Raw genomic sequence first — 14,860 nt, 5'->3', positions numbered from 1 at the left:
CCACTGGCTTATAGAGCCCATAGAGTTTAAAATGGCTCCCGGCGGCAGGCCTGGAAGTTGTATCTGTGTCCTCTGCCTGCACCTAAATGTCTGAGTCTCCCAAGTCTCTAAACACCCAGTGTGCATGACGGCTTATATATGTGCGTTTTTTTTTTTTTGTTTGTTTTGTTTTTAGTCAGCAGTTTGATTGTAACCAATACCATTTCTTGGACCACTTAGTGTCACCTTTTAGTCGTCATACCAAGTGTAATATTTCAAGCTTAAATACAATTATATTCTGTACAAGTCACCATATTAACACATCTTCATATGCTGAATGTGATGTTACAGAAATTTCCTAATGTTAATGTATGTATTTTTTTTTTTTTTTTCAGCAATTGTACATGCCGCAGCATGTCAAGATCACAGTCAATAGGAAAACTTTGTTTGAGGATTCTTTTCAGCAGGTAGGTGACCACTTGTTTCTTTTTTCTTTTTTTTTTTTTTTTTTTTTCTTTTTTTTTATTAGATTAAAATTATTAGCACTTTTGTTTGTGAAATATCACCAATGCTTTGAAGCAACCTTAAAGGACAACTTCACCTTTAGTGCAATTGTCTTTTAGTACAGGCCTGCAGACAGCCTGGTAGTTACTGTCAACCATGATCTTAACTGCGACTAAAGCCTCGTACACACGCACCGATTGTTGGCCGACCGATCGGCCGTCTTTTGTCCAGTGTTGGTTGAAATGTGCTCTAGACTGCACACGAATTTTGTCGGCCAACAACAACCAACTGCAGAAGCGATGTCATGTTCTGGTCTACTTTTCGTGTGTTTTTTCTTCTCTGAGCATGCCCAGTCTTGATAATCACATTTTTGTCTGCCGAAATCTGTACTGACTGAGGAACAATCGCCGTTCTGCTGACGGCCAACAAAAAATTTATAGCATGCACACCAGATTTTGTTCGGCCGAAAAGTCGCAGTCGGTTGTCGGACGAAAATTTACGGCCAACAATCGGTGCGTGTGTACGAGGCTTTAGATCCAGCCAGCTGCTCTTCAGTCTGCCCTATTGATATTGAAGGGTGAACCATACTAAGAGTGGCTGCTGGAGGCGGTTGTAAGCTTGGTTACTCATAGGCATTTTAATGCAGTAGAGACATAGTATGCTTCCTGTGCAGTTGTGTCCAAGTAGGGGAAATTTCCTGTGAACACTAAGGTGGGGGAGCTAGAGTGGGTTTTTAACTTCACTTGGTAGAAAATGTTTCTCTAGCGCTCATCGACAGACGTAGTCCTCGGTGATACACCACCTTCGGGTTATGTTACCTCCGCAGGAGCAGGACTAGACAGGAAATTAAAAAGCTCTGGCCACACCCTAGGGGCAGTCCCAGAGGGTATATCCTCTCTCTCTCTCTGCCTCAGCAAATCAGTTATTTTCTGTCTAGTTAGGAGTAAGGACCTAGATACCTTGCTGGGATCTTAGGTCCTGGCAAGAATTTTTTTCTAAAAGAAATTTTGGACAGCTTTTTTTCTCCAGTGTTCCTGTGAGATCTTCAAGCAAGAAAGCTGAACTGGGCGACGTGCTGGATGTTGAGATCCGGTGGTCACCCCAGTTCAGCCTACGAGCGCGTGCAGGCCATAGCTCCGCGCTGGGTCGGCCGCGACAAAGTCCCATTAAAAGGACTGAACCCGCGAGTTAAACGTCTCGCTGAAACGCCAAAGACCATGAGTCACGGCGTCCGTATCGGTCGACAGCCCTCCCGCCCCGGTGGAGAGGGGTACTGTCAGGAGTTGGTGCCCGCCTGGTTCCGGTATGGTGAGTAGTATGTTCCCCCTTTTTCCCTGATGGGTTTTGTGGTGAACGCGGGCCCCTCTCTGTATGGTAAGAAAGAGTTCTTTCTATCCTATAACATGTCACAAATCCTCCTACTTTGAGTGTGATTTTATATGTGCAAAAAGCCAGGAGGCTTGGTTTGGGAGCTAACAATCTATTGTATACATGTTTTAAAGATGTAATCTGTGGCATTCTGGGAATCTTATGGGTTAGTATAAGCTACCTACCAGTCAGAAGCCATGGACATGTAGACTGCCTTCCAAGTCAGATCTCCAGCTAATAGCAGGCCTCCCGAACGGCCATGCGGTCCGCCAGGGCCGGTACCGCCAACCACGCCATATCCCCATGCAGAGAGAGTGTTGTGTGCCTGCAGCACACCGCTAGTCAGCACAGGCCGCCGCCATTTTTTTTTGCTGGATCGCACGAGCCGCCATTTTGGTGTAGCCTCGTGTCTCCAGCATGGGGGCGGCCATGTTTGAGGTGATTCTACACCTCGTGGAGCTTGGGGGAGGCGCCGGAAGGCGTGCAGAGGGGCGGAGCCGCCTCCTTTCTTCCTGGGCAGCCAGCCAAAAGACTTCCTGTTTGTCTAAGACAGCGCTGTAAGCTGTTGCAGTTCAACTCTGAACATCAAGTGGTGAGCCTGGGGGTCTATCTCTCTCTCTCTCGATCGATAGGGATCCCTAGCAGGTAACACTAAGGGGTTTTTTTGTGGCGCTGAGGGTCAAAAAAAAAAAAAATAAATAAAAAAAAAAAAAAAGTTTTTTCTTTACTTTGAATTATATCATCCAGGAAGTAACTGGAGTTATTATGGACCCTGCCACACATATTCCCCCACCTGTTTCCCTCGAGGGGGCCTCGGGACCCGCCGGTGCACAGAGTATAGAGTCATTTACAGCAATTATGGAGTCTATGGTGGCTCGGGTGGAGGCGGCCTGTCAGGGACGGGGGTCAAGGAAGCGACCCCCACCTACCCCTATACTATTTGACACCTCTGACTCTGATTCAGAGATGGTCACTGCAGTTGCAGGTTCCTCTGCAAGGGCTGTTATCCCAGGTAAAGCCCCCTCAGACAGTGAGGAGGACGCTTCTTCTCCTGCTATAATTCAGGAAGAAGCATTGGTGGACGCACTAGTTGTGGCAGTGCAAGAAACCTTAAAACTTGAGGCTTTACCGGCAGAGGCAACTGAAACAGAGAGGCCTTTTGGGACTAATAACCCCTTCAAGACGGCGAAGGCTTTTTCTGTACCTAAATGTTTTGGTAATCAGATTAAAGGAGAATGGGAGCATTCTAAACGTACCTTTACTATTTCCAAGCGTATTGCTAGACGCTATCCGTTTGAGGAATCCATCATGAAGAAATGGACGGTACCACCAGTCGTGGATCCGCCTATTTCCAGGCTGAATAAAGCCACGGTTATTCCAGTGGAGGACACTTCGTCCTTTAAGGATCCGGTGGATCGAAAGATAGAAGCGGAGTCCCGCACTATCTTTTCTCTGATAGGGTCAGCATTTAGACCAGTAATTGTTATTGGTCTAGTTTCCCAGACACTTACGGAATGGGCGAAAATGGTACGCCAAGATCTTAGGGGAAAAGATATTCCCCAGGAGACATCTGATTTGATAGAACAGATCATACAAGGGCTACGGTTTATCTGTGACGCAGCCTTGGACACTACTCCCTTGTTAGGGCATGCATCTAAGTTAGCAGTGATCCTCAGACGTGTGCTGTGGTTAAAATGCTGGTCAGCTGACCTAGGTTCCAAAAAAGACTTTGACCAATCTCCCTTTCCAGGGGAATCGTCTATTTGGAGCCAACCTAGATGAAATCATTAAGGATGCCACCGGGGGCAAGAGTACTTTTTTGCCACAGGCTGCAAAAGCTAAGGGACCTCGCAACAAGCGAGGACCTTTCTTTACCGCCCATAAAGGGCGCCCGGCTGGTACTCCCGGGAAAGGCAAGACTCCTCCAGGAGGGTTCAAGAAGGGCTGGTCGGACAAGCAGAGGACCAACCCAGCCAAACCCGAAGTAAAGGAGTACACAGCCTGAAGGTGCGCCCCCACCCGATTTCAGGGTGGGGGGGACGTTTTCACCGGTATTCAGGACATTAGATCGAGCATCAACCACTACTACCGGTGCGATTCTTCCCTTCCAACATTTAAGTACAGGAAGCGGTAGTTACCGTTCCCTGTATAGATCTTTTCCTTTACCTTTTCCTAAGATTAGTCCCGATACCTCACAGGAATCGGATCTGATTGACCAGATAGGCCAAGTAGCCTCTAGTCGGGTGACTTCGGTCCCTGAGGTTCAACCAGAAAAGATCACCTTTCCTGATAACTATCAGGTATCTGATAAATGTGTGGGAACAGAAAACGACCAGACTTTCTCGGATGGTCGGGGCCAGATAGCTCTAGGGACGCCTGGTTCAGATCCAATCAGCGCCAGTGGTCCTAGAAATTCTAGGCTGGCCTCTTCAAGCCGGCCTGGCCGACTTGGACATGTTAGTCGCAGACGTTCCGTGGGAACTTCGTCTCAGGGAGTGTCTGTAGTCTCAAGGACCTATTTACCTTCGTGCTTTACAGTCGCTGGTTTTAATGGCCTGGCCATTGAGACCCAAGTACTGAAGGACAGAGGTTTGTCTACTTCAGTCATTCCTACCCTTATTAAAGCAAGGAAAGCGACTTCCAGCAAAGTCTATTATCACACATGGAAGACTTATATTGCGTGGTGCGAATCTTTAGGATTTCCTCCACGTACCTATTCGGTGTCTCGAATATTGGCCTTTTTGCAACAAGGGGTTGAGCAGAAGCTAGCCTTGAGCACCATCAAGGGTCAAGTTTCAGCATTAGCAATCTTCTTTCAGAAACCTTTAGCTACCAAATCCTTGGTGCGGAATTTCATCCAGGGGGTGCGGCACCTGGCTCCTCCAGTCCGCGCGCCCTTACCGCCCTGGGATCTTAATTTGGTTTTGTCGGTTCTACAGAAACCTCCCTTTGAAAACATCAGGGAGATTCCCTTGCTTACTTTATCCCAGAAGGTGGTCTTCTTGGTGGCTATTACTTCTGCTCGCAGGGTGTCAGAACTGGCTGCATTATCATGCCAGTCCCCATACCTAGTGATTCATAGGGATAAGGTAGTACTTCATCCTAAGCCATCTTTTCTTCCTAAGGTGGTTTCAGATTTTCATCTGAATGAAGATATTGTACTACCTTCCTTGTGTCCTCAGCCCAAGCATCATCGGGTACATGCGTTGCATTCCTTGGATGTGGTTCGGGCAATCAGGGTATACCTGAAAGCTACGGAATCATTCCGTAAGACGGATTCACTTTTTGTGATCACGGATGGCCCCAGAAAGGGTTTGCCTGCATCTGCCGCAACCATTGCCAAATGGATTAGACAAACGGTGGTACAGGCTTATTCTATTAAGGGTCAGAGTCCTCCGTTCCCTGTTAGGGCGCACTCCACTCGAGCGCTCAGTACTTCCTGGGCCTTTCGCCATCAGGCGTCAGTGGTCCAGGTATGTAAGGCGGCCACTTGGTCGTCGGTACATACCTTTACTAAATTCTATAAAATTGATGTGACGGCATCGGCGGATGCCTCATTTGGTCGCAAGGTTTTGCAGGCCGCAATTTGAGGAGACCGGTGGTCTACCTCGAGGGTTTTTTTCTGTTTGAAAATTTTTTTGTTGAGTCTCATCATTAAGGATGAGCATTGTAGACTTCTAGTTGGCACCGGTTGGGCCTTGTAGATTGGGATTTGATTTCCATTTTCCCACCCCTCAGTTGTGATACTGCTCTGGGACGTCCCGAAGGTGGTGTATCACCGAGGACTACGTCTGTCGATGAGCGCTAGAGAAAAATGGATTTTTGTAAAATCTTACCGTAAAATCCTTTTCTCTTAGCTCATCGACAGACGTAGTCCCCGCCCCTCTGTTTTGGAGTTGGGTTGGGTTAAATTCTCTAAGCACTGCTTTTTCACATAACTGATTTGCTGAGGCAGAGAGAGAGAGGATATACCCTCTGGGACTGCCCCTAGGGTGTGGCCAGAGCTTTTTAATTTCCTGTCTAGTCCTGCTCCTGCGGAGGTAACATAACCCGAAGGTGGTGTATCACCGAGGACTACGTCTGTCGATGAGCTAAGAGAAAAGGATTTTACGGTAAGATTTTACAAAAATCCATTTTTTCTTTACATAGTAGATAAGTGCATGAGTTGTAGAAATAGATGTCAGGGCTACCTCACGCTGGCATTTTGGACAAAATTATTATTTTTTTCATCTAGATAATGAGTTTTAACCCACAAGATCTAAGGAGGAGGTTGTGGATTATTATCCCTGGAGAGGAGGGTTTGGATTATGGAGGAGTGGCAAGGTAATATCTGTGTGTGTGTGTGTGTGTGTGTGTGCGTGCTTGCGTGTGTGCGTGCCTGCATAATATATGTAAATATTCGTGACCGTGTATCTAACATCTGGCGTATCTAATTCTTCCACAGGGAGTGGTTCTTCCTTCTCTCCCATGAAGTTCTGAACCCCATGTATTGTCTGTTTGAGTATGCTGGGAAGGACAACTATTGTCTGCAGATAAACCCTGCCTCCTATATTAATCCCGATCACTTGCGCTACTTCAGGTTTATTGGCAGGTTTATTGCCATGGTAAGTCTACTACTGGTATTTATCCTGTTATCCATCTGTAAAGTGTATCTATCCTGCACATATTGGAAGTCCAACAAATGGACTTCATAAACAATTATACTTTTGGCAAAAAAATACATATGGTGAGACATGAAATACTGGGGGAAAAAAAGAGATGTAGAAGATACCGTTTCTTTCTGGGAGGTCTGAAAGTTTAAAACTGCACTGTGTCTTTACCAGTTTTTTTTTTACATACAATGTATTTTTTTCAGGCTTTGTTTCATGGCAAATTCATAGACACTGGTTTCTCATTACCATTCTACAAACGTATACTAAACAAGCCAGTGGGACTGAAGGATTTGGAATCCGTGGATCCAGAGTTTTACAATTCCCTGATCTGGATAAAGTAAGTTATAAGGTTGAGATCCTGTACTTGGACTGCAGTTGATGTAAATGTGTGGAGGAGATTTTTTTCAAGCTTTTATGTTGATCATGTGTAAATATGCTTCACAGCTACTCGTTTCTGAAAATTAATTGGGTACTGGTATGGAAGGAATCCTCACCTTCATGACTTAAGCCTCGTACACACGCAACGATTATCGGCCGACCGATCGGTCGACTTTTGTCCAGTGTTGTGTTGGTTGAAATGTGCTCTAGACTGCACACGAATTTTCTCGGCCAACAAAAAACAACTTCAGAAGTGATGTCATGTGCTGGTTTACTTTCCGTGTGTTTTTTCTTCTCTGAGCATGCCCAGTCTTGCTCATCAGATTTTTGTCTGCCGAAATCTGTACTGACTGACGGAAAATCGGCCGTTGTGGTGACGGCCAATAAAAATTTTATAGCATGCACACCAGATTTTATTTGGCCGAAAAGTCGCAGTCGGTTGTCGGAAGCATCATACTAACAAGCCGAAAATCAGCCGATCGGACGTTGGCCGAAAATTCACGGCCAACAATCGTTGAGTGTGTACGAGGCATTAGAGTGATTAAAAGAAAATAATAGACCTGATGCTAACTTATCAGTGGTAATTTGTACATAGCTTGCAACTGTGTTTTTTTCTTTACTTGCCCAGAGATGGCATATCAATATTGTTCACCTACAGGAAACAAGGAAAATGCCAAGGAGGAATCTAGGGGGAGCAAAGAGTCATGCCAATCACTTTGTCCCACTAACTAGCAAAGGGGAATGCAGCCTGATGTTGGGTTGATAAATGATAAAAACCAAGATCTTAGAAGCCTACATTTGCAACACTAAGTGGAAGCCCCACAGAGCTTTTGAAATGCCTTTTGAAGTATTTTTCTTATACTAACGAGAGTTCAAACGCTGGAAAGTTTATAGTAATGACCAAATTAGAGCGCAATCTTACCTAGTTGTTATGCCAGATCTCTATAAATACTATACAAATACTGAAACAAATCTAAATTCATGCATGTGTGTAACACTTGTAACTAAGTGCTTACATTCACAGGCTTTGTTTGAATCTTTTCTTTGTGTCTGTGCTACTTTTGCCTTAACCAAGTCAACCTGAATATAAAAGCAACAGAAGCAGCTTGAAGCAGTTCAAAGTCAAATCAAAGCCCAGTTGAACTTTTGTCCTAAATCAACTAAATACATTCCAAGTACCACCAAAAAAAAATATGCGAGTTTGTTTTCTTTAGAAAATAGCCACGGCCTGTGTAGAAAAGCCTGTCCCCTGTCAACAGCAGAATGAGGGCCTTACTCTCTGCTGATAACCATCCATATTCCCATCTCACACGTTCCTGGAAAAGGCTTCAGGGTACTGGGTGCTTCAGAAGCCACCATGTGTGACAGTGTAGATATTTGCCAGCACACCATGAGTCCAAATGTTTTTCTTTTTTTTTTTTTTTTTTTTTTTTTTTTTTTTATCACATCACAAACAAGAGGGTGCAACTTTTCTGAGCCAGTCAGGACTCCTTCCTCAGGCATGTGATATCACATGCCTGATAAAAAGGGATCCTGCATGGATCCGAAACATTGCACTTTTTTGTTCGTAAAGTGATCGTAACTTCAATTAAAAAAGTTTTGATTCAATGTAAAGATCCGTGCTGTGCTGGAAAATATATGCATTGTTCTTTGCTGAGGTACAACACGCCTCCTGCTAAAATCGGAGCTAGAACTCCCCAATAAGAAGGGAGTAATACGTTTTGCTGGTTGCAGATATAAAGGTCTGACTTGGCAAAGGGGTTTGCAGAGGGTGTGACCTCTACAGAGAGACCACTGCTTTATTGCAGAGAGACCGCTGCTTCAATACAGAAAGTAAGGGTCCTGTTCAGCACACTGGCAGAGGACAGGTTTTTCTTCTCAGGCTTTAGCTGTTTTAGAAAGAAAACCAACTGTAAGACCTTGATCATCTCTTCTTTTGAAAATATTTAGCGGATTAAACTTTCAGTGTAAATCGGGCTTTAACAGTTTTCAGCATGGTGCTCCATACTGAGACAATGGGGAATGGCTCTCACACAGAGTTGGAAGCCAACACTCTGCGAGGCATCTGTCCTCAACAGCTCAAATCCTCCTTTAGAGATCCCACATGGTGATCACATGCAGGCTGAAGGCCTCATTGAAAAAAACATAAAAATACCTTTGCTTTGCAAATTAGTAGTAGCTTTATTGTCGAGCAAACTCATGCATACAGATGCTGCTAAAACTGATCAAGCAGGATGTGATACGAATTAACACCTTCCCATCTGGCCTAAAGCAGATAGACAGCCGGGCAGGGCTTCATCGTTCTGGCTGGATGTCATATGATATCCTTCATATAAATAAATGTTGGTTATCGGCATTTCCTTTCCTCAGTGGGGTCATTGCCTGAGGAAAGGAAAGCTGATAACTGGCTTTCCAGTTATAGGGGACATTTACACTGATCAGTTCCCTGATTATCAGTACAGCATAACAATGCACATCAGTGAAGAAGAAAAATTACTTTTCTCTTTCGTTCATTGATGGACACAACTCCATAGCTTCTTGACCCTTGGGTTTATGCTGCTCCCTACAGGAGTAGGACACTAGGCGGAAAAAAGTTTGACTACGCCTATAGGGCAGTCCCAGGGAGTATACTCCCACTTCCTGCTATAGGTCTTCAGTGTTTTTTTTTTTTTTTTTGCCTAGTCGCGAGTAAGGACCTAGTTCCTTGCTGGGATCTCTTGTCATAGCATTTTTTCCTTTTTTTATGGAATGTTTTGCTTTTATTATTTTCTGTTCCTGTGGGAACTACAATTAACTGCTGGACTGGGCGACAGACTGAATATCCCAGATCCTTACGGTCTCCCCAATCCAACCAGCGAGCGTGACCTGACCTCAGCTCCGCGCTAGGTCGGCCACGACATAGCCCCACTGGACGAGGGCTGGCCGGCGAGTAAACGCTTCGCGAGGACGCATAGCCTTGGTCATGACCTGAGTCGCAGCGTGCCTCTGGCCAGCAGCACCCCCATTCCAAGATGCTGCAGTGGTCTACCTGGAGTGGTGCCAGCCCGGTTTGGAGGTGTGGTAAATAGTGTCCCCCCCCTCTCCCTTGGTCTTTTGGGCTGGACGTGGGCCCCTCCCTGGGATGGTTGGACCACCCCCTTGGGTTCCCTTCCCCCCCCCCCCCCCCCCAAGCCCCTCTTAACAGTCACTGTGGGTCTTTTTGCCCCCAACCTCTTCCTTCCCCCTCCCCAGGTGCGGTAGGAGCTGGCTTTGCCACATGCTCCAGAAGAGGGGGTTGGATATGGTTGCTGCTGACTGGGTTGCACAACGGGAGGTTTTGAGCGGGTTCCCTACCTCCTGCGGGTTAGTGACTGGGGTAGGGGTGTCCTTTGGGCTCCCTGCGGCTGTTGTGCCTGGGGGAGCAGATGTTTTATCATCCACGGGTACACTCCTCAAGCAGCCGGATCGGGCCAAAAATTGGGTGGTCTGCTTCGCTGGTGCTCACGTTCTGGTGGTTGGGCGCTCTCAAAAATTTAGGCTGCGGCCTACTGGGACCCACAGCCACTTTGGGCGCCACCGTTGGCGGGCATCCTCAGGGAGATTAGCTTAGGCCCCCAACTCTCCCAAAGGGTGAGCTTAGTATATAGCGACCCTTCTGGGTCTGCATCCAGGCACTTTGAGTGCTCTGATAGTGAGAATGATTCCTCTTTTACCACATATGCGCATGAAAAGGTGCAGGTGGATGCACTGATTGTATCGGTGCTGCTGCGTCAGAGGCAACTGTCCCCTTGATGCCCGCAGATCCGCTAAAGCCTCAAAGATTTTCTCACCTACTGTGACAAAATTGTCGCGAGTCAGCGGAGTTGTACTAAATGCTATGTGGCGGTGCCTAAGCGTTTCAATAGTATCTCTTGAGGAATAATTGGGCAGTTCCACCTGTAGTGGACTCTTAGGTCTCTGGGCTGAATAAATACACCCTAATTCCGGTGGAGGATTCTTCTGTTTTTAAAAGATCCTTTTGACAGGAGAGCCGAGACTTTGGTCCGCCACATGTTTACTGTGGCCGGATTGGTCCTTAGGGTGGTGTTCACTATAGCATTGTGTCCCAGACTTTAACGGAGTGGGCAAAGCTTTTGCTCTAGGATCTGGAGGGGAAACAGTTTCTCCCTGCCTTTGGGGAGCTTTAGTACCAGTTTGTCAAGGGGTTGCAGTTCGTCTGTGATGTTTCTCTGAATGCGGCTCCCTTTAATGGTTGAAATGCTGGTCTCTGGATCAGACTTTAAAAAAGGCCTTATCTGATCTTCCCTTTGTGGGGGATCACCTGTTGGGATCCTCCCTCGATGATATCATTAAGCAGGATTTCAAGACAAGGGATCGAAGTCTTTAAGGACCTCCTCCGGAGGTTCCAATAGGACCTGGTTTGGTAAGCCGAAAGTGGGTCCTTCCAGGCCTGTGGACCTCCCTGATTCAAGACAAGTGGGTTGTTTTCTTCCTACCTGCTTTTATCCCCAGACCGCCTGTGAGGTCTCTTCGGGGAGATGCAAAACTTGCTACTATATAAGGGGTGATTGTTCTGGTCTTCGAATCGGAAAGTTTTTTTTTTCATGGGTTTTATTCAAACATGTTTACAGGTCCTAGGAAGGAAAGCGAGGTACATTCAATATTGGACGCTTGTGCGGTTACCGATGTTCTGAATTGAGTCCATTCGTATGGTAGCGGCATCCCTACATAAGGGGGATCTTCTGGCCTCTGTCGATATCAAGGACACTTACCTTCATATTCCGATATATGTCAATAATCCGCGCCTCCTCCGCTTTCCTTGGGCGAGGAGAGTTATCAAAAGGTCTTGCCTTGGCTCCTCGGGTCTTCACAAAGTGTTGGCACCGGTGTTGGCTTTGTTGCGCCAGAGGGGGATTGCGGTTCTGGAGTACCTGGATGATCTTCTGCGAGCAAAGTCTCTGGCTGCTGTGATGGACAACTGGGAGATTACTGTGTGGACTCTGCAGGAGTTTGGTTGGAAATAAAATTTCCAGGTATGAGCTCTGGTTCCATCCACCTAGTTGGACTATCTGGGTCTGCTCTGGACTCAGCCTCAGCCAGGGTGTTCCTCCCATAGGACAACCTCCAGAATCTGCAAGATAAATTTGGCTTCTGTTGTTCAGCAGTCAGTCGTCTTTCAGGACTGGCATGCGGGTGCTGGGTCTGATGGTGTCTACCTTCGAGGCGGTTCTGTTTGAACAGTCCTTCACGAGACCTCTGCAAAGAGAGATTCTTGCCATGTGAGGCAAGAATCCACAGTCTCTAGACAATCTGATCCTGTTGAGCTGTGGTACGAGAGGGTCTCTGATTCCGTGGCTTCGCTCTCCGGCGCTTCAACAGGGAAAAAACTTCCTTCCCCTGTACTGGACTAGACGGTGGTCACCATGGATGCCAGCCTGTCTGAGTGGGATGGCGTTTTTTGGCACGGATTGTGCTCAGGGGGTCTGGAAGAATCCAGACTACTGATCGATACTGGACACTTCCTCCGGAGGGGTTACATCAGTTGTGAAGAAATTCTAAAATAAATCGGCGCTGATTTTCACAGTGAGTGATTGACTCACTCATAACAATGAAAACACTCCAGGGAATGTAGATGATCATATAATCAACAAACTGCAAAAACATATAAATGTATAAATCCTGATCAAAATACATGAAAATTCATATAAAGTGCAGGTGCCAAATATATAATAAAATCTGATAATGTGAATAAATATAAATTCATATAAAAAAAGAGTCCATGTGCAAAAAATAATGAATAATGGTGCTCTGAACACGGGAACTACCAAGGTGGTCCTGTTGGTCTCTCATCTCAACAGGAAGGTGCTTAGGTTCGTGGCATGGTCTCGAGATCCTCTGACGCACTGGTGGCTCCTTTGGGGCCAGTATTGTCTGCTATACATCTTTTCTCTTCTGGAACTTCAGCCAAGATTCCTGCGCAGGTTCCAGGCAGAAGGAATTACGGCCATCCTAGTGGCTCCAGACTGGCCTCACCAGTCTTTGTATGCAGATCTGATACGGTTGGTCGGCGATGTTCGTTGGAGACTTCCTCTTAGAGGAGATCAGTTGGCCCAAGGGCCAATCTTTTATCTTGCCTTACAGTTGCTGGCTTAATGGCTTGGCTGTCGGAAGCCTGGTGCTGAAGGATAGAGGGTTGTCTGAATCGATGATTCTCACGCTACTGCAGGAATCTTCTAGGGAGATTTACCATTGTGTTTGAGGAGTGTTCTTTGCAGGTGTGAATCTCTTAGGGTTCACCCCACACCTTTTCGGTGACTTGAAGTTTGGCTTCCCTCCAGCGAGGTGTTGAGCAGCTTCTGGCCTCGGGTACCATCAAGGGCCAGGTTCGGCCTTGGCGGTTTTCTTTCAACGTCCTTTGGCTACACATGCTTTGGTTCGCACCTTTGTTCAGGGGGTCCTCCACTTGGCTCCCCCAGTGTGATCTCCATTGCCCTTCCTATGGTTGTCTCTGGTTTCCATTTAAATGAAGGCATGTGTTGCCTTCCTTGTGCCCTAAGCCTAAGCACACTAAAGAGATTGCCTTCCATTCTTTGGATGGGGTCCAGGCAGTCTTCAGTGGCTTCAGTGGTGCAGGTCTGCAAGGTGGACACCTGGTCATCTTTGCACACTTTCACAAAATTTTGTATGGTGGATGTGTTGGCATCTGCGGATGCTGCCCTTGGCTGCAAGGTTTTGCAGGCCGCTGTTGGAGATGATTAGTCCTCTTTGAGGGTGTATTTTTTTTGTCAGGTGAGCTCCAGTTTCCTGGTTGAGCTCCTGTTTTACCTGGTTGGCTACGTTTAGCCTTTGGGAAGTATGTTTATTGCTGTGTTCTTCCCACCCCTCGTGTTGACACTGCTTTGGGACGTCCCAAGGGTCAAGAAGATATGGAGCGGTGTCCGTCAATGAACGAAAGCGAAAACTGTATTTTGGTCTTACGGTAAAGTCCTTTTCTCTGATGTTCATTAATGGACACGGCACTCACCCCTCTATTGAGTTGGGTTATATGTTCTTGTAACACTGCTTGTTACAAAACTGAAGACCTATAGCAGGAAGTGGGAGTATACCCCCTGGGACTGCCCTATAGGTGTAGTCAAACTTTTTTCCGCCTAGTGTCCTACTCCTGTAGGGGGCAGCATAAACCCAAGGGTCAAGAAGATACAGAGCTGTGTCCGTCAATGAACATAAGAGCAAAGGATTTTACGGTAAGACAAAAATCCAATTATTTGCAAAATTGTATAACTGAAACGAAGAAACTTTTTTTTTTTCTTTCTTTTCAGTCAAAATTTTTAGTCTTTTCTTCTTTTTTTTTTTTTTTTTTTGTCTGGGTTTAGCAAAAATGAAAAAACTCGGTGATTAAATACCACCAAAAGAAAGCTCTATTTAAAAAAGAGATAAAAATTGTATATGGGTACAGTGTTGCATGACTGCGCAATTGTCATTTAACGTGCGACATGGGCTGAAAGCTGAAAATTGGCCTGGGCAGGAATGGGCGGTGAAAGTGCTCTGTATTAAAGTGGTTAAAGATTTACTATAGTGTTGGTGACATTTTTTTCTATAATTTTTTGCTAATGGTCCTGGCTGTAATTTTCTCAGGGAGAACAACATAGAAGAATGTGGTCTGGAAATGTACTTCTCAGTAGATAAGGAGATTCTTGGAGAAGTAAAAAGTCAGGATCTCAAGCCAAATGGGAGCAACATCCAGGTGACAGAGGAGAACAAAGAGGAATATATCAGGTAGCTTTTGCCATTTTTGTAATCTAGGATGCATCAGTGCTCAGTATAGTGCAGTGATGGCCAACCTTGGCACCCCAGATGTTTTGGAACTACATTTTCCATGATGCCCATGCACTCTGCAGTGTAGATGAATATCATGGGAAATGTAGTTCCAAAACATCTGGGGTGCCAAGGTTCGCCATCACACATATAGTGTGTTCCTGAACATTACTCATCTTATCAAG

At 46.0% G+C, this 14,860-nt stretch overlaps 1 protein-coding gene across 2 annotated transcripts in view; it reads left to right on the top strand.

Moving 5' to 3' along the window:
• The window catches only part of ITCH (itchy E3 ubiquitin protein ligase), a 139,474-nt gene that overhangs the window by 109,724 nt on the left and 14,890 nt on the right, over positions 1 to 14,860 (top strand). For both annotated transcript variants that reach the window (XM_082272949.1, XM_082272950.1), the window contains exons 15-19: positions 375 to 446; positions 6,086 to 6,174; positions 6,296 to 6,455; positions 6,707 to 6,840; positions 14,496 to 14,636. In XM_082272949.1, coding sequence (XP_082129075.1) covers positions 375 to 446; positions 6,086 to 6,174; positions 6,296 to 6,455; positions 6,707 to 6,840; positions 14,496 to 14,636 — 596 coding nt within the window. The remainder of the gene's footprint in view (positions 1 to 374; positions 447 to 6,085; positions 6,175 to 6,295; positions 6,456 to 6,706; positions 6,841 to 14,495; positions 14,637 to 14,860) is intronic.

The sequence above is a fragment of the Pelophylax lessonae genome (assembly GCF_965119305.1).
Source record: "Pelophylax lessonae genome assembly, chromosome: 11".
NCBI lineage: Eukaryota > Metazoa > Chordata > Amphibia > Anura > Ranidae > Pelophylax > Pelophylax lessonae.
The sequence above is the reverse complement of the archived record's forward strand: the minus strand, read 5'-3'. Positions and strand labels throughout refer to the sequence as shown.